Below are 23211 nucleotides of genomic sequence, written 5' to 3'. Positions count from 1 at the left end.
GACTCATCGTATTTTAAAATATGCAACTGTTGCGACTGTGTTACCTTTATGGGCAACAGAAATCATAAATAGCTTTGGGATGCCACAATAGAGCACTTAGGAAAACACCATCAGTGTAACCACACACCGCTCAGCGTGCGTGTCTGACTGTGAATACGTTGTGTAACAAATGATCGAGACGTGCAAGGTGCTTGGGCTCCTTAACTGTGTTATATTTTCATAATTCTTACATAGCTTTAAGCACAGTGTATTAACTCCACCACCCTTTGCTCAGCATTGCTGTCATGCACTGTGATAACCCCTCCCACTCTGCTTGTTTCTCTTCTGCATTTTCTTCCTGGTTTTGTGTATGTGCGGGCCATGGTGGATGCGAAACCTGAGAAAGGCCACACTTGTAAGCAACTGCCTGCTATAAAGGAGAGGTGGTGCGCTAAAACTCTCATTCCTTCCTACCCAGCAGACAGGAGCGTGTGGCTTGGGCTTTGTTGCTTTGTTTTACCTTTTTTTTTATATTAACGCTGGCATCCACACACTCACCATATTACTGCTATAGTCGTTCTATTTTTGGTTATTTAAATTCACCATGCCCTGTGTGGCCTTACTTGTCAGCAGATTCATGACAGCCCTGAAGCTGCCTACCCCCTCAGTCCATCAGTATTCAGTGAAAACTTCACTGGCTTTCCAGATCACACATTTTTGAGAGGTCTCTCTTTCATGTCGGCAAAAAATAAAGCAAAATCAGATTTTAAATAAAGTGGCTGTAGGAAACAACCTGCCTTTTTTTCTAAAATGCATATTTTTGTGAACTTTTTGTCCTCTTAATAAAGCCTTTCTTTCTTTCTTGGCACCTTCAGCCTCTCCACCAGTGTTAAGTTCGTCGACGAACTTTTTTCGTCATATTTTTCGTCAACAACCCTTTTTTTCATGACAAAAACGAGAGGATAACTAAATAAAAACTACATAAAAAGATAAAAAGGATGACAAAATTAATTGGCACTTTTGTCAACGAATGAAAACAAGATGAATATGCTTAGCGGGGACGACATCCAATCAGAACTTATTTAATTTTGTGACAGGGTGGGACAAGTTAGGAAAACATCCAATCAAACGCACAGTTGCACAAATTTGATCTAAACCCGGGAAGACCAAACTAGCCTGTGAATTGTCTTTATTTCCAATAGAACTAAGTTATGTAACCAATGTCAGCAGGGAGAAAGAGAAGATTCAATGTATGGACACATTTGTCCTTTGACGTCCTGACAAACAAAACGATGTGTAAACCATGTGGGGCGACTATCTCGGGTAAAAACACGACAAATCTTAAATGACATCTGCAAACCAGTCACCCAGATCTCCATGCAAAGGTAAGCATATTAATGTCATGCAGGGTAAAGTGTTTTTCACAGTTTAGTGATTGTGTTTAGAGAAAATCTCCACATCGCGGTGGATTAGCCTTTCCTAATCTTAGTCCTGAACACTGCCCTGTACCTTTCAGAGCGTGTCCTGCTGTAAAAACCTCGTATTATCTCAGTAAGGTGGTGTTAATGAGCAGGTGTGTGGGAAGCAGGTGAAACGTATTATCTCAATAAGGTGGTGTTAAACAAGGTCAGGTAAATAAAGATGTTTGTTCAATATGTTTGTGTGTGTGTTGGTCTTTCAAGAATAATAATATTCCATAAAATGTAATAAATGTTTAATTTTGTCTAAGTGTGTATAATGACAAATTCAAAGGAACTGAAGAAAAAGCATTTACATTTTACACCCTTTATATTTTAGTCGACTGAATCAACTGTGGATTTAGTCGACGATATTCTTACGCTAATTAGTTGACTAAAACTAAAACTATTCAAATGACTAAATTATGGCTAAAGCTAAATAAAAATTTGCTGTCAAAATTAACACTGCTCTCCACCTGAAAGTGCCAAGTTGTATACTGGTAAATTCCTTTGGTAAATGTGTTACCAGCAAATATTACCACATAAGCATTAATTACATTAACCAAGATCTTCAGCTAGACGCAGAATGCTTTTTACTCAGTTAATTCACACATTTCACTTAGAGAAACCTTGCATGTATCAGAATATTTATGGGTTAAATGCATCATAATATACACTATACTGCCAAAAGGTATTCGCTTGTCTGCATTTGCACGCATATGAACTTGAATGACATCCCATTCTTAATCCACAGTCTTTAGCATGATTTTGGCCCACCCTATAACAGCTTTAACTATTCTGGGAAGGCTTTCCACAAGGTTTAGGAGTGTGTTTATGGGAATTTTTGATCATTTTTCCAGAAGCACATTTTGTGAGGTCAAACACTAATGCTGGACGAGCCCAACTTCTGAAAAACAACCCCGCAACCCCACACCATAATCCGTCCTACCCCAAACTTCACACTTGGCACAATGCAGTCAGGCAAGTACCGTCCTCCCGGCAAACACCAAACCCAGACTCGCCCATCGGATTGCCAGACGGACAAGCGTGATCACACCAAAGAACACATCTCCACTGCTCTAGATTCCAGTGGCAGCATGCTTTATGCTACTGCTTAAAGCAGTGCACTTGGTGATGTAAGGCTTGGATGCAGCTGCTCGGCCATGGAATTCCATTCCATGAAGCTCCCTACACACTGTTCTTGAGCTAATCTGAAAGTCACGTGAAGTTTGGAGTCTGTAGCAATTGACTCTGCAGAAAGTTGGTGACCTCTGCACACTATGCACCTCAGCCCTTTGTGATTTTACGTGGTCTACCACTTCATGGCGGAGTTGCTGTCATTCCCAATCACTTTCACTTCGTTATAATACCACTAACAGTTTACTGTGGAATATTTAGTAGCAAGGAAATTTTATTTGTTGCACAGATGGCATCCTATCACAGTACCATGCTGGAATTAACTGAGCTCCTGAGAGTGACCCATTCTTTTAAAAATGCTTGCAGAAGCAGTCTGCATGCCTAGATGCTTGATTTTATACACCTGTAGCCATGGAAGTCTTTTTTGTTTTTTTTGTTTTTTTTTGAGTCCACCATACCCCATTATCTACACTACATTTGTACCTTTGCATTAAAGTAGTAGTGAAACTAACATGCTGGGCATGGCATGCACTGTTTAATTAAGTTGAGTCATTCAGAAAACTTCTAATTTGATTTAACAAAACACCCAGTATACCAAGAATAAATATCACTTGATGAAGAATAGTTGCTGTGGTTGGGTGAGTAAGGGAAATAAAGATACACATACCAAAACAATTATGGTAATTTGTGTGTCTGAGTCATTTTGTGTTTGGACTCGTGTCTATGTGTATCAATTTTCCCTTGTTTTCCCACACAAAACTGAATGCTCAACAGGAAAATGGTTTGCACAGCCACTCCTGTTTACCACAGGATTAGTTGTCAACATCTCAACAATTAATGACCTTTCCATTACAACCAGATCTGCCAGCGTGCAGTGCAGCTGACCAAACAATCTACTGAAACCCTAACACATTATGGCAGACCCATGATGCAGAACCATTAGGTAGCAGGAGAATTATGCGTGTGATGGTGGACAGTGACATACAGGCAATGATGATGTAATGGGGAAATGTATCAGAGACCCAGCAGCACTCGAGACAGCAACAAATCCTGTTGAACAAATTAGATCTGTGCTTTCAAACCCCAAAGAAAATGTTCTGCTGAACAGGGCAAAGAAGAACTTTCACAAATATTGAGTCAGTTCACTGCTAAGACAATGCTATATTTATTAGTTATTATTATTATTATCATTATCATTAATATCCAACCTATTTTGACCAAAATATGTGTGGTGTTTATATTATCAACTTCAGTTAAATAAAAATAATGCTATATTTACTGATATCTGTCTCTGTGGGCAGAGCTCTGTGTATTACTAAGGCCCTCAACTAAGATCACAAAAACGTATACACTTTTATTCTAAAAATAGGCAGAGGAGTTCTTTTTAGGGAAGTACTGACTGTGAAATTCTGGGACAGTACCGATGCTTAAAATAAAAACTTGGCTGATAATCAAAGCTGATGCTGATGTGAATCTTTTTTGTTTGCTTCTTGTTTATTTTGTTTCAATTATTTATTCCCCTTTTCGTGCCACAGAAACAAAGAAATCTTCATTATAAAAATAACGGAGTGGTTTTAAAGTCTTCCAGCGCTGCGTCACACTATCTTTGAGCACTCCGACAGCTCAAAGTTGATGTGACACAACAAACTAACATCAGCCACCGCCTTCAGCAAATGTTATTATATTTGCAGACATCATGTATCACAGAGTAAAACAAAATATACCTCATTTTTACTGTTGACTATCAGGTAAACACATAAAGCTGAGATAATAATTAGCTTCATCATAGGTCGCTTCTTTCCACTTACTATTCCCGCTCAGTTTAAAGCGGTGTCCGTGTAAGCGAGCTGTTCCTGCAGCAGGAATGCTAACAGTAATATTCCTTGACGGAGCGGGGCCTGACCCAACAATCGTGACCTTTAAAGCTAAAAGCGGTGCACTTCTCCAAGAGAAGCAACAGGATAAACAGGCCAGTCTGAGTATCTGCACTGATGCAGCACCAGCAATACAAATCTTGCAGGTATCAAATATCATATGGCTAAGGCTGCTGTCATGACTGTACCTGCACTCTCTCTACTGCACAGGAATAGTGGATCTGTACACTGTTTCAGCTATGGTGTATTCAGAAGTAATCATTAGAAGGCTGAAAACAAGATTTTAAGGTAAAGTACTGCAGATTACGCTGCTTTTTCTTCACTGCTTTGAGTAGGGCTGAGCTATATAAAAAGCTCAAACCCAATATACAACAGCCCAAGTCGAAAAATGTTTAGGTTTTATTATATGAGAACATCGTGCAGCTTCTGAAGAGGTAAAAGGTTAAGTTACTTTAGTTATTGTTAAACTAAAGTGTTAAAAATTACAAAATTTCCAGGGAAAACACTACCCAGGCTACTTCTGTGCTTCTATTTAGGTAACGCTGTGTCACTGGATATAATATGGTGTCTCTACTATTTTGTTATAATGCTGCTTCTGGTATCTTGTTTTAATAGAAATAACTGAAAATGCCCTTCATTTGCTTACACTTATAAATGCTGCTGCCTGCAAGCTGCAAGTATCAGTAATTCAGTATTTTTGAAATATTATAGGGCTGCATAAAACGATTATTTTAGTAATCGAGTATTCTATCGATTATTCCAGCGATTAATCGAGTAATCGGATAAGAAATACTTTTTTTTATTAACAGTTTATCTGCATATTTTAACTTCCGTACTGCAGTTTCTCGCCATGTGAACAAACAGCGGTGGATGGAGCAGCTACAAAGTTCTCTTTTCTTCACCTTAACACTTGCTGATCAGGTGCTTGATGAAGGACCTCCAGCTGTTTCACAGATTTAATGATTGTTACTAAAAGAAAAAGCTGCTGTTTTGGACGCTGGAAAAACGTTTCCTTTTTCACTACTTGAGCTCACCGACACAGCTTCGCCTCTTTGCGCTTGCGCAGTTAAAACCGCTGCCTGCTATGAGTGTTTTGAAAAACTAGTGGCTGCGGGAGCCATGGCGCATGTGTGAGTAATGTTGTAATGCTTTGTATTCACAAGCATTCTCGAAAATACGTTTCTACTGCAGGTCTATATTTAGTCACTAATAAGGGATTAAAGTATAAAAAATATTTTGAAGGAGCCCCTCGGTCCTGGGGGGCGGGCCTTCCGGACCATCGCTAGTGCTAATGGCCCGCGCTCGCTAGCAAACCAGTTCTGGTAGCTACAGCTGAAGTAAAGACAAAAATAGCAGCTGAAATTCTCAGCGAGCACAACACACACAGACACACAGAGAGCAGTGGAGGCGTGGAAATGCATGTCAGCGACAGTTGCCACCCGTCCCGTAAAGTATGGAACACGGCATGTTACGGAGCCGTATTCCACGGAGTCCCGTAACATACGGGGTTCTGTATTTTACGAGACAGGTGGCAACTCTAGATGATCCACTCTGTGTTAAATGAAATCCATCGCAGCGACGGAGAGCTTTTTAGAATGTGTGCTTGTGTATACGTGAGTGATTCACACTCCAGTCCAGTAGGTGGCGGTAATGCAGTTCTATGTTGGTTTGCCAGCCCCCAATAAACCCACAAAAAAACATCAGCACAAATGCTGCTAATGCTAGTGAGGAGCGCCGCTTACACCGAGACAGCTGAGCGCTGCAGAGTTTAAATGAAGCATCGACACAGTAAATTTGTGTCGATAAATTTTTAGAATCGATTTAATCGAGTTAATCGATGAATCGTTGCAGCCCTAAAATATTATGATATTTTGAGGCTATATCGCCCACCCCTACTTTGCAGTCACACCGGAAAAAAAGGTTGGAAAGTGACTGAAACCTTTTCTACTTAAAATTTCCACAGCATCTGCTAAAAAGATCTGCTAAAAATGTATGCTAAATGTCTGCTATTTGGAAACTATCACATGGGTGGTATCTCAGTAGCAGCTGAACAGTCCTGAGCATCCTCTAATTCATTTGATTGTAACTCTGCAGGTTATTGTAGGGTTACAGTTAAAGTTTTGCTGATGGTTCACCATCAAAAACAAACAAAATATGACTGAGGCAGCACAGTCGTAATACTTAAATAAAAATACAATAATATTAGCTGAGAATATTGTCACTTTCAGTGTTATGGAAAGAACTAAGTTGTCCGAGATCTTTAGTAAATGTATTCAGGTAAATTAATCAGGTGATCTTGGGGACACTAGCCATCTTTCATGCAAATTTGGTTGGAATCGTACAGGTAGCTTTGCTGTAATATTGTTAACAAACAAACCAAAAACAATACACCCCCCTGGTAAATAGCCTTTACTCAGTCCTCTTGGAACATCAGTCGAGTTCTGACAGTATTATGAGGTAGATTTGGTGTCTGTTCATGTGTACGTGTTTTTGTGCACGTGTACTTGTGTGTGTGTTACTGAATGAGTGAGTATGTGTGGTTGTAAACCTTTAAAGGAGCACGTGGTGGCTGCAATGAAAAAAGCGAGCTCATCAACATTCTCAGAACTGAGGTTTGTACTTTGCTTTGATACAATGTTTCCTGCTGCAGAAAACAGACGTTCTGGGTGTGTACATGTTAATAATTACTGTTAATAATAATTCAATGTCAAAGCCAACAGCCCCAGTTCAGTGGTCCAGAGTTTTACTGGCCCATATACATGTTACTGGCCCTAGACAAAAAAAAAGAAAGCTTTTATTTTTATACTTTTAAAAAATAATAATACAATTTAATTAATGTATTATTATACTGATAGTTTATATTAATCTAAATCTGCAAAATAATGTTTCTAAAGCCTTGAAAATATAGTCAAGCACACCCCTGCTTGTTGCAGGTATCACTGCTATATAAAGTAGGACGGCTGCCTAATTTAAGCATCGTGTCAGACTAAGTTAACAATTCATCTGCATATTTTATTTTAACTTCTGTAGCTTTACAGAAGATTTTTTATTTATTTTTTGCTGTGTAAAACAAACCGTGTTAGATGAAAACAGCTCCAAACTTCTCTCTTCTTCACATTGGAGCTTGTTGATCAGGTGCTTTGATGAAGGAGTCTCACCTTTTCCCGGTAAAGATTTTAATGATGATTACAGAAACAAGCGCTGCAGTTTTGGATGCTAGAAAAACTTGTTTTTCCACTCCACCTGAGCTCACCGTCACAGTAATGGCTCGGCTCCGCCTCTTTGCTCTTCGCTGTGTGTGTGTAGACAGAGTCCAGCTCCACATAAAACTGATGTCAACATCCTCGCTGCAGCTGTTGTGTTATCAGTCTTTTTGTTGAAAAAAAGGGGGGGGCTGCATGCTCTTAATGTTGTAGTGCTTTATATGTGTTCTATATGCATTTTTATTGCAGGTCTGTTTTTATTCACAAATGTGGGAGAAATGCTGGCACTTACACGGTGACGCCTGAGTGCTACGGAGTTGTGGATTAAATGATGCATCGAGCATACAATTTTTAACTTATTCAAGTTACACAATGAATCATTGCAGCTCTAAAAGAGCATAGGCAAAAGTGAAGAAAAAGCATTTTTGTTCAGCCAGTATAAAATAGTTATAGTTCCACCAGTATTAGTAATCTTTTGATTGGTTAAACAACATAGAGCCTGCCCCCAAATTCATCTACTGCCCATCCCTTCTGCTGGTTGGGTTCAAGCCAATGTGCTAACTTCTGACTCCAAAAAATAAAATCAGCAGCTAAGCTGTGGGCAGCTAAAGACAATGGGTGACAGTATGGTGGAGACAAACTTTACATTACTAACTTAAAGGTTAAGTAGTAGTAGTAGGGCTCAAGTAGCCCACTACCCCTTTCAGCATTCTAATATAGCGTGCATCCCTGATTCCTACACCCTCACCATCTCCTTACCTGACTCGATTGCTGCAAAACTTGGTGAACTGCGGCTGGTTGAGAGATATCAGTCGAGCATCTTCTTGGTCAGCTAAGGATGTCTTTTCTGATGCATCCTCTGTCTTTTCGTATCCTGCAGCATGAGGGGAAAAGACATTTGATAAGTTTAAAAACAAAAAAACTCTGCCTTGAGCACAAACAAAAGTGAGATAAAAAGGGGTTTTGAAGTGTTTGAGTTAGTGTGTGTCAAAAAGTACCCAAAGGAGTCTTTGGAGTCTGGAAAAGGAAAAGTCTAACTCAAAGTAAATCAACAGAGAGTTTAGCTGACCTTGATGCTTTATAGGCTTCAGACATATATAATACAACTTTTTTAAGATTTATTAACAACAGACAAAGTATTTTTGTTCATTTCTGCACTGCAATTTCAAAAGAATACATTATACATTCAACTAGCACACAATGCTTCTAGAATCTAGGATGGCGCGCACAATACATTAATCAGACTGTTAATACTGTAGGCTACAATCACTGCAGTCTACAGAGTGCATTGAGGAGACATCTGTAATTGATGTATGCTAAACTTAATAATCTGATGGCAGTATAACGCTCAAATTGTTATCTTAATGGAGTGAGAAGGTGCTTGGGAAAATATAACAGTGGGCTTGCCAAATGACATGTCACTGAGAGCACATCTCTTATTACTACCACCACAGTAAAAACTTGGAGAGAAAGCCTATTATATAATGAAACAGGGAATCACCTGCTCTGTGTGGACAGTGTGACTCATCTATGGAGGAAGGCAACAATGACATATCACAAGTTGTCTGAAGACATACTATATGTGTGTGTGTGTGTCTATATATATATATATATATATATATATATATATATATATATACTTTTTTTCCAGCATGTTTCTTTCATGGTGGTTAAAACATAAAATCCAAAACAACTTGGTTTTAATTTATGAACAGCAGAAACACCATTCATTGTTCAGTTAATCATCCACACTATTCTGACTACTACATGGGGGTGGGGGTGGGGGCTGCACATTTAGTTCTGCAAAACTCTTTACAATTCTTCTTTCTCCATCTCTGGAAAAACGAGGCACTGTTCAACTCCCACCAAGTTCAGCAAAGTGGGATGGAGCTCTGCTGGCTAAATCAAAACTACTGAGGCCTTGTGAGGGCTGTATGTGGGTCGCAGAGATGCTTATCCATGTAACACGTTTTTCCTTGGTGTTTTTAAACCCCTGACAAAATAAAATTGGTAAGAGGCATTTCTGCATCTTACTTTGCTTCTAAAGGCAAGAAATAACACACTGCAGATGAAGACTCTGTACAACACTAGCGCCTTTAAAATGCATGCTTTCTATGCAGAAGGCAGATGCTGCGTCATGCGTCTGGGGATGTTGCAGCCCGCAACTTGCCAACAATATCAAGCATAAAGCTTGAAACTGCTTAATGCAGAACTGGAAATGGGAAGCGCACAGCTCTCATCTCATCTCTCACATGTAAATACAAGAAAGTATGTTTTACACCTGAACTTTATAGTTGAAGCAGGTCATGTTTGAAGCTGGGAAAATAAACAGATTAAAAACACCAAATATCCTTCTGAACTGAAACACTGGTGAGAACTACAGAAGAACATTTGACAGGAATCATCTTGCCTGTAAGATGAGATGTGAAAATGAGCTAGGTATTTTTGCATAATCCTGCTGAAAGGAGAAAAAAAGGCAGAGGAATTAAAGGGAACATATTATACTTGTCCTTACTTACTGCCATTCATATATATATATATATATATTATATATATATATATATATATATATATATATATATATATATATATATATATATATATATATATATATATATATATATATATATATATATATATATATATACATACACACACACTGTTACAATGTTTCAAATAATGAGGTCAAAATATGTATATACAATCCCAGAGAGCCTAAATTCAGGCTTCAGGCTGCTCTAAATGCTTCTTCTCAGTCACTTTTTTTTCCCTTTTTCTCCTCTCCATACCAGGGGACATCCTTAATATGGTCATTTCAGGCAGACAGCTCTTGTTATGAGCACAGATGCTGCATCAACCTACTGTACACATCTTCTGTTTACAAGGGGCAGCCAATCAGAAGAAAGCTGGCTTAAAAGAAAAAGAGGGGAAAGGGTGGTCAGACAGCTTGTTTCATACAGTAGATGAACTAAGGAGTTGCACCAAGGTATAAGATAAATCAGGATTTTTTTAAACTGAAAATTATGCAAAGCAGTTCCAGTGGAGTCAAAGAAGCTGTCCTCTTTAAGGTTCCTGGGGTTCACATTTCCCTATCCTTATGTTTTAATTGATATGTCTGGATTCGTGCCTTCAGCACTGCTAACTGAGCAGCACCACTGTAAAACTCTAAAGTCAACAGTATTCCTGGACTCTCAAATTGCATGCATGTGATCCAGTGGGTGTTGACTGATCTTCCCTTGCGTGTAGTGGTGTTGGTGTTAGAGGGAGGAGGTAAGATAAAGAGTGTAGCTTCCACAACTATAGATATAGTTCTGTTTCAAATGGAAAGAAGGACAATTCTCAGGCACAAACACAGGGGAGCATGAGTGAGGAAAGCTGGAAGGAAGCATGAACAATAACAAAACCCAGTGTCACGAGGTGATGTAACCAGAGTCCTGACTGGATATGGCCCAGCTGCAACCTGCTTCAGGAGCCCCTGCCTGCAGTATCCCTTTCTTTTAATGTCAAGTCACAACAAAGAAGGCTAACACACTCTCCAAAGTCACACTTAACACTGTCACCACTCTTAATTTTCCTTTCTGCTCTCAACTTTCACTTGGAACTTTCTCATCATGTTACACAAACCTTGAATCTTGCATTACACCTTCTTGTTATTTTAATGATCCACTTGGCTCTACATAGATTACTGAGAAAACATCATCTCCTTATAGTTTCTCTCTTTAGCATGTACTCTAGGGCTAAAAATAAATGCCCCCTATAGTCGTTTACATGGCAGGGGTTCACCATCCCAGCCCTGTCACACAAGATGGCAGATCTACAGAGGTAGTCTATTGGATTAGTGAGGTAACAAAACCATGTACGGACACAGCAACAGGAGAGTCAAGAGTGACACTTAGTACTGAAGTAACAAAACTTACTTCCTGTTTACTACTGAGAGTTACATATGAATGGTGTAAACAATATTGTAGTAATCTAATGATTTCTTCTAGTTCATTTCTTGTACACCAGGAATAAGATCAGGCTTTTTCTTGAATACTAAAAAAACTTGCCACTCTCCCAAACAGTATTATATTTCATTATATTTTTTAAGCCACATTTTATTAGTTGGTTTCATTTAGTCCAGAATACAATGCATTTTGTTTAGCAAATGGTCAGAAAGAACAAGAAAATTCATAAGACTTCTGCTAGGTGAGGTAACATGAACACTATTCCTTAAATAACTGTGGATCAATCACGCTTCTGTGCATAGCCATTCTCGGAAGGCCACTATTTTGAGTCCAACATTTAAATAGATGCAAGAAAAGCTGTTTTTTTTTTTCCCAGAATGATATAATCAGCTCAACAAAGACTTAAAACTGTGCAAACATATTTCAACTGGTGTTTTATATTCAGCACATGGGATGGCACAAAGTAAGGCCAGGAACATAAATTCAGAAAATCTAATATGCGAAAAGTCACTGAAAGAACTGCAACACCACAGTATTACATAATATTCCTGGAGAGCTGATTCATTGATTCTACACGGCCTTCACGTTTTGGTGGTTCCTCTTTAAGAGGGTGTACCTTTTCCACTCTTTAATGAAAGTAGGCCTAACCTCCTTCAGTCCAAAACTGAAACAGAATTTGCAGCCAAGAGCTCACCTGGTGACACTGGGACGACAGGTACTTAGCAATGAGTAACAGCACTGAGTAAAGGTGAAGGGAAGGACATTGACTTAAAGGCTTGCTGTTTCACTGAGTCTGGACTGGACGTGATCAGGGCTACTGGCAACAACTAGCAAACAGTGGATTTTTCTATTATTTATATATAGTCTTATATATATATAGTCTTCGTACAGCAGAAGCTTACTGTGCCAATGTTAGGAAAAGACTGTATGCACAAGGTAGCTAAAAGATAGCACTGTAGGTTTATGGGTTTTTATGACCACCTGTAAAGTCATAAAATAAAGTGTCAGTGTCAGAGATTACCAGAAAAGAAATCACAGCATGGCTAGCTTATGATTATATGTCATTGTCATTCCCAGTTACAGTATTTTTCCTGGGGCCTGCAGAGGGTCCAAATCTAAGTTGGTCCAAGTTTGAATAAATTGAACCCCAACTTTAATGAAACTGTTTTTGTTTTCATCACAGTTATAGTTATTTTCCTTTGGTGGATGGCTAAAACTTCTAAGTAAAATCATCAATTTTTGTGTCTTTTTGTAGAACTAATCCCAGGCCAGCGGTTACATGATGCTAAAACGTCCAGACTGCTCAATGCCATCTCAACGATTACCAATTATATGCCAAAGAGAGATGGCTTGCACACCAAGGAACAAATCCAACAACAACAACAACAACAAAAAAGTCTTTAAGCAGCTTGGGTTATCAAGGAATTACCATCTACAGTGACAACATAGGAAAAGTATATCTGGTGACTGCAGCATAAGGCCTGTGTGGAACAGCAAGCCGAAGGAGCTGGCTGAGCAGCTGTGATTGATGCTGCGTCTCTGCGTTCTGAATGAGCCTTCGCAGCAGGAGCCGGTGTGCTGGGGTAGGCCAGGTGCTGCAATGCACCAGTTGCAGCTGGTGATGCTGCTGTTTAACCTAGTCCTTTTCCTCTCTACTATGAGCCACTCTGACACAAGCAACTGTGCAGGAAGCTAACAACACTTATCCTGTATTTTACCTTAGGCCCGTATAGTTCCCCAACAACAATAAAACAAATAAAACACAATGTAATCCTCTTATATATGTAAAGTACACTCAGCAGTAATGGTGTAAAATATTGATGATCTATCAACATAATTTAGACTAAAGCTAGGACAGTGTGTTATGTTATTTGCTTCCTGTTAGAAGAATCCTCATTTTAATCCAAAAAGTAAATGTTAAAGTAAACATCATTAAAATGTCAAACACTAAAGCAGCCAAAGTTTTAGAGCCCTCTCACGTCACCTCCTGCCTGGGAAAATTTTGGTTTTCTAGTAAATTTTATCACATCAGCATTCGACAGTTGGTGTATCAATGGTGTACCTCTCCTGCAGTGTCAGAACAACATAAAGAAAATAAATACCACCAGACGAATACCAGAAAACAAAAGCTTAATCCCATCAGAAATAATTTCCAGACTGTATAAAAATCATGTGCAATGACTGAAATTTTACAAAGCTGAGTTTTATCATTTATGACCCACTGTCTCGTATGCTGTCATTTTAAAACTCTGCAAGGCCTTCTTGTGTGTGCTGCAGTCCTTTTTGATGGCTGTTTTGTCACCAGTAGCTGTGGATCAACTTATTGCCAACTAACTGGACGCAACAAGAAACATCCTTTAGCTTAAGTTATGCTTCTATGTACTGTATCCAAGTGCCATTGCCAACATTTATACTCGTGCCTGGTGTACCTGCGTTGTTCTGCAATTTCGACACAAAACAATAGCTGGCAGAGAAGTTTCTCTTAGAATTGATCCATTCTCTTACAGACAATTCAAAATACGACAGCAGAAGAAGAAAGACCTGGTAACGTGCAATCAGAAATGATGGGTCAATCACAGTGGCTGTGGACTGTGTCAACGTGACGTGCAGGTCAGATTACAGTGTACATTATGGCATAGGGTTTTAAAAGGGTTTGTGGTGACGACACACCCACAGTGAAGATATACAGAAATATCAATCTTGCATCAGATTTACTTCCCAGGTAATCTCACTCAGTGCAAAACTACATTTAAGGAGCCATAAGAAAACAAATACACAAACCTGTTAAGATGAGCCTATACAATGAACAAGCTGTTACGGGTAACTGGTTAAATTCTTTATTTAGTTTAGCAGGAATATCATCAGACTTCAAGTTAAAATAGTTGTATTTCTTGATCTGGAATATTTATTTTTCTATACTGGCACTGCCAATGTTATGCTCCCCTTATTTTTATTTCATCTTTGGTTGAGTGCACTTTTCATAACTTGAAGTAATAAATAATTACCTATATATGGGATAAAGAAAGTATGTATTTATTTCTTTTCTCAACACCTATAGGAAATGCAAATGGCTGTGTCTGTGTGATCATCCTAATGGTATCAGCATAAATCTACAACGAGTAGTAGACTTGGACTCTTAACAGCTTGCAGTGTCTCTTCATTTCTACCTGTTTTCCCATTACAGCCAGTTGGTTCCAGGAATGTATCACAGTCTTAAGACCAGTTAAGATTTGTTCTTGTCGAGCCATAGGAGGTTTGCTACACTTACTATTCTTGCACACCTGATCCAATTAAAGGCTACATATTGAACACTTTAATTGGCTTTAAGAACAAAAGTAGATTGAGAGCCAGAAAGTGGTGAGGTGGGCTTGAGAACCTGGAAGGTAAACTGTGCTCCAATACTTTGGCCCATCAATCACTCCAGATGCATTTATATACATTTTATGCCACAGCTGCACATCAGTATTTTTTTGTCTTCTCCCTCCCATACTTTGTGTTTTGTCCTTGTGTCTCTGCAATATTTTTTTCTTTCCCATCAACCTCCAACCTGTCATAGCAGATGGCTGCTCCACCCTGAGGTCTCTTCTTGTTCTTCCTTCCCACTGTCGCCAAGTACTGCTCATAAGGGATAGTTGGGGTTTTCCCTTTATATTGTAGGGTCTTTACCTTTAAATTTATAGAGCAACTTGAGGTGACTTGCTGTGAACTGGCCCATATAAACAAAATATCAGAGGATATTCAGCTCTCTAGCACATCAAGAGTACAATCTACACTCAAAATGGGGTTTTAAATTAAAGGTGAAGGGTCAAATTAACAATGGAAACAAGTTTGACATCCGTGTACGACTGTAACCGTGGACAAATTTAAAAGTAGCACACAAGGCCAACACTACAATCCAGAGAAGCTGGGGGTGAGAATTTGAGGAGGTCATTAAAATAACTTTTTCCCAGCAACTCCACAGAGGCCTTCACGTGGTCTCCCCCCCCACCCCCCACCCCACCATATCCAGTTCATTTCCTTTCCTTACGTTCACACACACTCTGCAGATAATGTACTGAACCACAGCCACACGTCTCAGTGGGGTATGCTCTTAATATTCCCTGGTGGACACTGTGCTTTTACTCTGCACTAATGTCATTAACTGCAGGCTTGTCACGGCTCAACTACCCTGACATTAATACAGAGAGCAAGAATAATAAACTGGGCGGATATTCACTGTAGGCATAATTCTTGATCTGTGTTTATAACAACACCTTTCATTTATTAATTGAACCACCACATTACCCATACTACTGCACATAAAAATAATATAAGAGGCGTGGAAAGAAAAGAGAGAGAGAAAAAAGTAACAAAGAGCTAAATAAAGCTCAGTGGGAGTAGAGAGCATTCGCCCTCAGCTCTGGAGGGGAAGCCTCCAGAGGAAGGATCAATGCCACCAAGTGTCGTAATGAGTTTGGACGCAGGCCAGATGCCAGGATTATTACTTGTGTCAGCCAACAGACAGATGGGTGGAACAATAGTCACAAGGGGGCACGTATTTTGGAGAGGGTGCCCAGTGGGAAAAAAACTGGGCCCAGAAAAGCTTGGCCAAGACATGCCGGTCTTCCCCCGTCTGTTTCCATGTTCCTTGCTGAGCACTGTATGTTATAGAGACACAGAGAAACCAGCAGATAAGGAAAAATCCCTGTTCAATCACCTCTGCATATATGAGACACTAAAAGCATGACAAGATTTGCTATTTTCAGTACTTTTTTACTTTAAACATAAACTACTTTTACACTTGAATATGAGCTCACATTTTTTTGCTGGGTTTTAATTTGAAGATTTAATTTGAAGCCTTAATTGAACTTTGGGACAGAGGACATTTTTATTTATTTGCACATTATATTTTCATTTAAAAAATAAAAATTGCATTCACTTTAATATGCATTGTTTATTTGATATTTATTGTGATGGTCACATTAATGTTAAAAATACACTGGATTAATTTCAAACTGGTATTTTTATGGGTCAATTTTTTAATTGTGAAAAGAGACAACAAGGTGATGTTAACAGGTGGGCCGGCTTGAACAGGTGAGGTAATAGTTAAATAATCGTTGACTAATCGGTAAAATAATTGACAGATTAGTCGACTACCAAAATAATCATTAGTTGCAGCCTGAAGACCTGATAGTCAAGTATATTAGCCAAGTATCAAGTATATTATTGAAATCAGTGTTAAATATCAAAGACAAATGCAGATTATTTTGAAGTATACAAAACTGATATTTTGGCACAGGAACAACACTAATCCTTGTTTTTGTATAGACAATCAACTGGAAATATTTATTGTGGTCTAAATATATTTTTTAGCAACAGTATCTTCTTAATGTTTGAGCTTAAATGAAGCTCTTGTAGCAAAGATATCATGTCACACGCTGGCTATATTATATAACTTCTTTTGGTCAACATCTATTATATATTTAATTACACAGTGATGACTCATGTGGATCCATGACTAATTCTTCAGAAAGGCCCATTAGTCAATCTGCAAGAGTAGACTATAAGTCTAGAGGTAAATGAAAATGCCAAAAGGCTTTTTGTTCTTCCAGAAATAGGTTCAGGCTTGACTCTAAGATAAAGAACAAAGCCTAATGAGCCCAAGAGACTTGAAGGCTGGTCAATAAAGTGTAGTCGAAGAGGCACATGGCCTGGCCAGAGCCCGGCTCACACACAAATATTCAATAGCACCAGAGTAGGTGAGGGCAGGCAGCTAGAGGTTATGGACATTGATCCCACACAGACAGAAGAATAGCAGCCAAACCACTGTCACAAAGCTTTTTTTAAGAAAAACTGCACCGGGTACAGGCAAGTGACTGACTTTGCTTCTGTAGAAATGTTTTTACATACTCAGACTACCGTGTTAACAAATACCCAAATAAATGAGGTAGAGGAGTGAGGCAGAAAATGGAGTTCGGCGTTCTGAGTCTGCACGTTGTTCACCTTAACCTGAGGCTATTTACCATTGTTATTAGGCTCAAATTAGTTCCAAACCGCTGGACTTCAGGATGTCTCAGTCTCATAACCCACTGAGCCTAATGCGCCATTTATATCACCTCATCACCACCAAGGAATGATCTCAACATAATTCATTTATGCCACATAAATATTTCAGCAGCCAGAGTGGCTACAGTCTATTCATGGGAATGAAGGCCCCAGAGATGAAAGCCCCCCTCCCTCCCTATGTCCTGCCATTTGTCAATGGGGAGAAGTGCTGGAGGGGAATATAGATACTGCCTCAATCTAAGCAACAGCAACATCCATAAGTCGCTTATCAGATCACAATGCTGTAACCAGCACTCACAACAACAACAGGGCAGCTGCAGATTTAATCCCCCCTCCCTGTTTGGCTCCGTCTGGCTCCTCATAGGCTCAGGAGGGCTACAGTGGGAAGGATAGTGCAGGGACAACACAGGCAGCTGGGGCTTGCACTGACATCAGAGGGCTGGCCCTGCTCGGCTTAGTGAGAGATCTGCAGAAAGAGAAACCTTTCCACTGTATGTGACTTTATGAATGATAAAAAGGAGAGACGTATGGCATTAAATTCAAAGGTATGAACACAGGAAATAGACCTTGTGCCTGTCAGTCACTCGGTTATAGTATTCTTCAAATTTTATATATTAAATGCTTGAAACACGAGGAGTCGCCAACTTTTTGGTTTTTTTTTTCCCCAGAAACTTAGGTTCAACCAAAATAACTCTAAAATGATGCAAAATGGTTACAAATAGATACAATACGACCTCACGGGGGACATAAAATGACTTCAAAGAAAAACCAATTTGCAACAAAATGACCACAGAGAAGTAAAATGACCGGAAATTTTTTCACAAAATGACCACAGAGATAGGGACACACTGTCCAAAAAGACTCCAAATGGCAAAGGGGCGCGAAAAAAAACTTGTTCTCCATTTGACATCAAGCCTGAACAAAAAATGTAACTATTAATATTGTCCAAAAATTCATCAGGACCAGATTTAACCAAAGTATATAACTAAAGTGAATTCAGATCTTAACTGAACCTCTAGCTATATTCAGTTATATTCAGGCATTAGGTGATAAACAGATGTTATAATTAACAGCAGGTTTTTCAAAGTCCCGTTTGTCATCTTTGAATGCCACAAAGCACTTATTTAGAAAGTCTAGCTAAATTACCATACATTTCACTGTTCACACAGACATAAAAACTGCAAAGACTTAAATGAATCACCAGCCAAATATGATAAAAATCATTTTGCTGGTAGGTAGGTACGCCTATTACGCTCACTGGTGATTAGGGCAGCACTGCTAATGTACCCCAAAATAAGATTTTAACGCTTGGTATAAACCATCATTATTGTTGCTGAATTTGTCTGCCATATCTCTCTCTTTGCTGTATTAAACAATATGTGAACATGAGCACACGAACAAGCTCAAAATGGCTATGCATGAGTGGCCCACTTGTTTAGGCAGTGAGTCTGTGCTACCTTATTCAAGTGACATCTATGCGGGTTTTTTGTATTTCTGGCACTTTGACAAACAAAAGGTGTTGCATACTTGAGTAACTCAACTTGAACTTAGTTACAATGGCTAAAACCATGTCATCACAGTCCTGTTACATGGATTGAGACACCAAAGATGCCAAAGCCTTGATTTAAAAAATATGATCTGATTCATACTTAATGATTAACAGTGAAAGCATAACCCTACTAATATCTCCTTTTGCAGTCTGATTAATTGTACAAATTATAAAACATTTTACTGTTTCTTAACTACTACCTTGGCCTTTTGTTTTTTGCTAAAAGCACTGCAATCACTGCAGTTATCATTTTCTAGAGCTTTTTCAAACTCTTCTCGAAACAAAAATGGCACGCATTCAGAGAACTCCTACACCTTGTCTTAGCAGTTGGCAGCCACTTGATGGTACAGAGTTTGCAGGAACAGGAACAACAGGCTGTAATGGGTAATGGGACTTGGCAAGTTTTGGTCTATGTGGATGGTGCAAAAAAAAAATGTCAGATGGATTAGTTGACAACTGTGGCGTCATCTGTAGTCTGACAGGTTTGGTGGGACTCTCCTCAATATTAATGGCTGCTTGTTAAAAGTGCCAGGGCTGTTAGCTTTATGCAAACTGAAACTAAAGTAACATTGTTATTCATCAGAGATAACAAGGGAAGGATGTGCATATCAAGTAGCTACTAGCTACCAGTTGTCAACACTTTAAACATAGTGCTTAACAGCCTAAATATAATTTTATTGGCCTAAAGATAAAAGTTGGCCAAACCAAGTCAGCTATTTTATTTTGGGATGTTGTATTGTAAAAATCTGAAAGCAATACAAATATTAATAAATCTCCTAAAAATAATGGGGTACTTATAAATATAGGCTGGTTTGGATTTCTAAAAAAGGGGGCAAGAACAACTGCACTGAATTTTCACCACACAATTTCTACCACATGTTCTCTAAAAATAGCTTTAATCTCCAAATGGCTGAGTAATGACAATTAATCCATGCCAGTGTTTCAGCGCTGCCATTTGACCTGACGTGACATGTTTGATGTGCCAATGAGACGGGAACAAACCGGCACCTCCATCATCCAGAGCGACAGAGTGTGACATGTGCAAAACACATGCATCCTTCTCTGGCTGAGTGAGGAAATAAACAGGTAGCAATTACTTTCTTTTATGTATTCAGGTCTCAGCCTTTAGAGTAATACTGCTTTTGTTGCATTCATGGAATGATGACTTCGTGCATTATTAGCAACACCATCTGATAACATGACCAATGATTGTTGAGGTTTTGTCTTTGGGCAGTTTTAGGGATAACCCTAAAAGACATACCAGCTGCATTATAAGACGGTAAATTTTTACATATCTTTTTAGAACTAACCATCAGTATGTGAATGCACTACTGTGGCCTAGTTGAACATAAACCTAGCTGAAACAGCATCATGGCCATAAAATGAACAAGCTCTTGGGAGGGGGGGGGGGTGAGAGGGGGGGGGGGGGGATAGGTCGGGAGTCAGAAGGGCAGCAAGAGTTTCATCTTCCCAGCCACTGATGGTGTTGCTTTCCTGTGGGCTGCCCGCCGACACCTCTCCATTCGACCTCGTCATCCCACTGTGACACTATCACACTGACCGTCTCCTAGCACATGCAGGCTTGCTGCAATTTTCCTGCTGTTTGAGTTGAGTGTGCATCACACTTTCAAACATAACAGGGCCAGAAAACTCTGCTCACCAGCAAAAAATTACAGTTGCAGAGGAGCAGACACATTTTATGGCCTCTTCTTTTTTTTTTTAAGATATTTGAGATTACTTCCTGTATCAGGACCAGGCGAAAAGTGATTTCCTGTCCATCTATAGCTAATGGCAAAATTGAGAAGAATGGAGGATTTTTCTCCCCACAAGCATAAAATTGCAATGCAGCCTTTCAATGAGTTGCGAATAAGATTCAATCAGGATGTAGGGCTAACCTGCTGATCAGATGATCGAATCGCTTTCAGGAGATGGTTAGATTAGGGACTATTCAATCAATCACTGGCTTTAATGCTGAATCCAAGTGTGGGGCAGTGCAATTACTTTATAAGTTCCTTTTTTTTCAATCTTAAAATTGACCTATTATGTTTTTTTCATTATTTTCAGTAATACACATACTATTATAGTGGTGGTCACTCATATTAAACTCATATTAAACATACTCATATTAAACATGGCCATTTTCAAATAATGAAGTAAGTGTAACTGCAAGTAACCTCTGCAAGCCAAAAGCTTGTTTTTTTCTCCTCTTGCTCTGAATGATGTCAATAAGAGTGGATATCCCAAATATGGTCATCAAAGGCTCACAGCTCTAACTGTGATCACAAAAACTCCACCCACCATCTGTTTGTGGCTTCTGTTTAAGAGGAGCAGCCAATCAGAAGAAAGATGGCTTAAAGAGAGGGGGAAGGGAGGTAAGTTATCTTGCATCAGATAGAGGATGAACAGAGGTTGTGTTTTAATTTTGGATAGGATAAGATAAATAAGCATTATTTTGAATTCTGAATCATGCAAAGCTACGCTGACAGAATCAAAGGGAAAAAATGCTAGGAATGAGCAAAAAGTTGAGCAAAATAAAATTTAGTTTTATCGGTATTGCTTTTCAAATGTATAATTTGCCGAGGTTATTTAACTTTTCTATCTAAAAAAGACCATCACATTGACATAACTAATGTTTTTTATGCCAAGAATGAACATTAGCTCACTTCATTGCATAGATCGACAGTATAATTTTGGCAATATACACTGTATTGCCAAAAGTATTCACTTATCCTTCGAAATCACTGGAAGGATGATTTGTTTTGAATTCAGGTGTTCCAATTACGTCCATGGCCACAGGTGTATAAAACCAAACACTTGAGGAAGAATGGATCTCTCTCAGGAGCTCAGTGAATTCCAGCGTGGTACCATGACAGGCCATGTAAAATCACAGAGCAGGGTCAGCGGATGCTGAGGCATATAGTGCGCAGAGGTCACCAACTTTCTGCAGTCAATCACTACAGACCTCCAAACTTCATATGGCCTTCAGATTAACTCAAGAACAGTACGTAGAGAGCTTCATGGAATGGGTTTCCATGGTCAAGCAGCTGCATCCAAGCCTTACATCACCAAGTGCAATGCAAAGCATTGAACGTAGTGGCATAAAGCACGGCGCCACTGGACTCTACAGCAGTGGAGACGTGTTCTCTTGAGTGGTAAATCACACTTCTTCTGGCATATCCGATGGAAGAGTCTGGGTTTGGTGGCTGCCAGGAGAACGGTGCTTGCCTGACTGCATTGTGCCAAATGTAAGGTTTGGTGGAGGGGGGATTATGGTGTGGGAGTGTTCTTCAGGAGTTGGGCTCAGCCCCTTAGTTCCAGTGAAAGGAACTCTTAATGCTTCAGCATACCAAGACATTTTGGACAATTTCATGCTCCCAACTTTGTGAGAACAGTTTGGGGATGGCCCCTTCCTGTTCCAACATGACTGCATGCACAAAGCAAGGACCATAAAGACATGGATGAGTGAGTTTCATGTGGAAGAACTTGACTGGCCTGCCCAGAATCCTAACCTCAACCCAACAGAACACTTGAATTAGAGCTGAAACTGCAAGCCAGGCCTTCTCATCCAACTTCAGTGTCTGACCTCACAGATGTGCTTCTGGAATAGTGGCCAAAAATTCTCATGAACAGGATCCTGAACCTCACGGAAAGCTTTCCCAGGAGAGTTAAAGCTGTTATAGCTGCAAAGGGTGGGCTGACATCATATTAAACCCAATGGATTAAGAATGGGATGTCACTCAAGTTCATATGCGTGTGAAGGCAGACGAGTGAACACGTTTGGCAATAGTGTAGCTTTCACACCAAAAGCCTCAGAATGATTCTAAGATTAATTTATCCATTACTGTACTACATTTTGAAAGAGCATAAAAAATAACTTTAGCAAAATAAACTTACTCCAGCTTTCCATGAGTCCAGATTTATAAGAGATACTTCTCTCTGTTAATGTTACATCAAATTGTATTACTTTGATTTTTCTGTTGATCTGTTGTTGATCTGTTGTAAACTAACCACAAGGTGAAA

The 23211-nt window shown here is 39.3% G+C and overlaps 1 protein-coding gene across 7 annotated transcripts in view; it reads right to left on the bottom strand.

The window, feature by feature from the left end:
• Nucleotides 1-23211, bottom strand: part of atp8a1 (ATPase phospholipid transporting 8A1) — a 116292-nt gene that overhangs the window by 86822 nt on the left and 6259 nt on the right. For all 7 annotated transcript variants that reach the window (XR_004020421.1, XR_004020422.1, XM_030738597.1 and 4 more), the window contains exon 2: nucleotides 8410-8524. Coding sequence is in view for 5 of the 7 variants with exons in the window: in XM_030738597.1 (XP_030594457.1) it covers nucleotides 8410-8524 (115 nt within the window). In the remaining 2 variants the exon portion in view is untranslated. The remainder of the gene's footprint in view (nucleotides 1-8409; nucleotides 8525-23211) is intronic.

This window comes from Archocentrus centrarchus, chromosome 10, assembly GCF_007364275.1.
Source record: "Archocentrus centrarchus isolate MPI-CPG fArcCen1 chromosome 10, fArcCen1, whole genome shotgun sequence".
Taxonomy (NCBI): Eukaryota; Metazoa; Chordata; class Actinopteri; order Cichliformes; family Cichlidae; genus Archocentrus; species Archocentrus centrarchus.
This window is presented reverse-complemented; position numbering and strand designations above follow the sequence as displayed.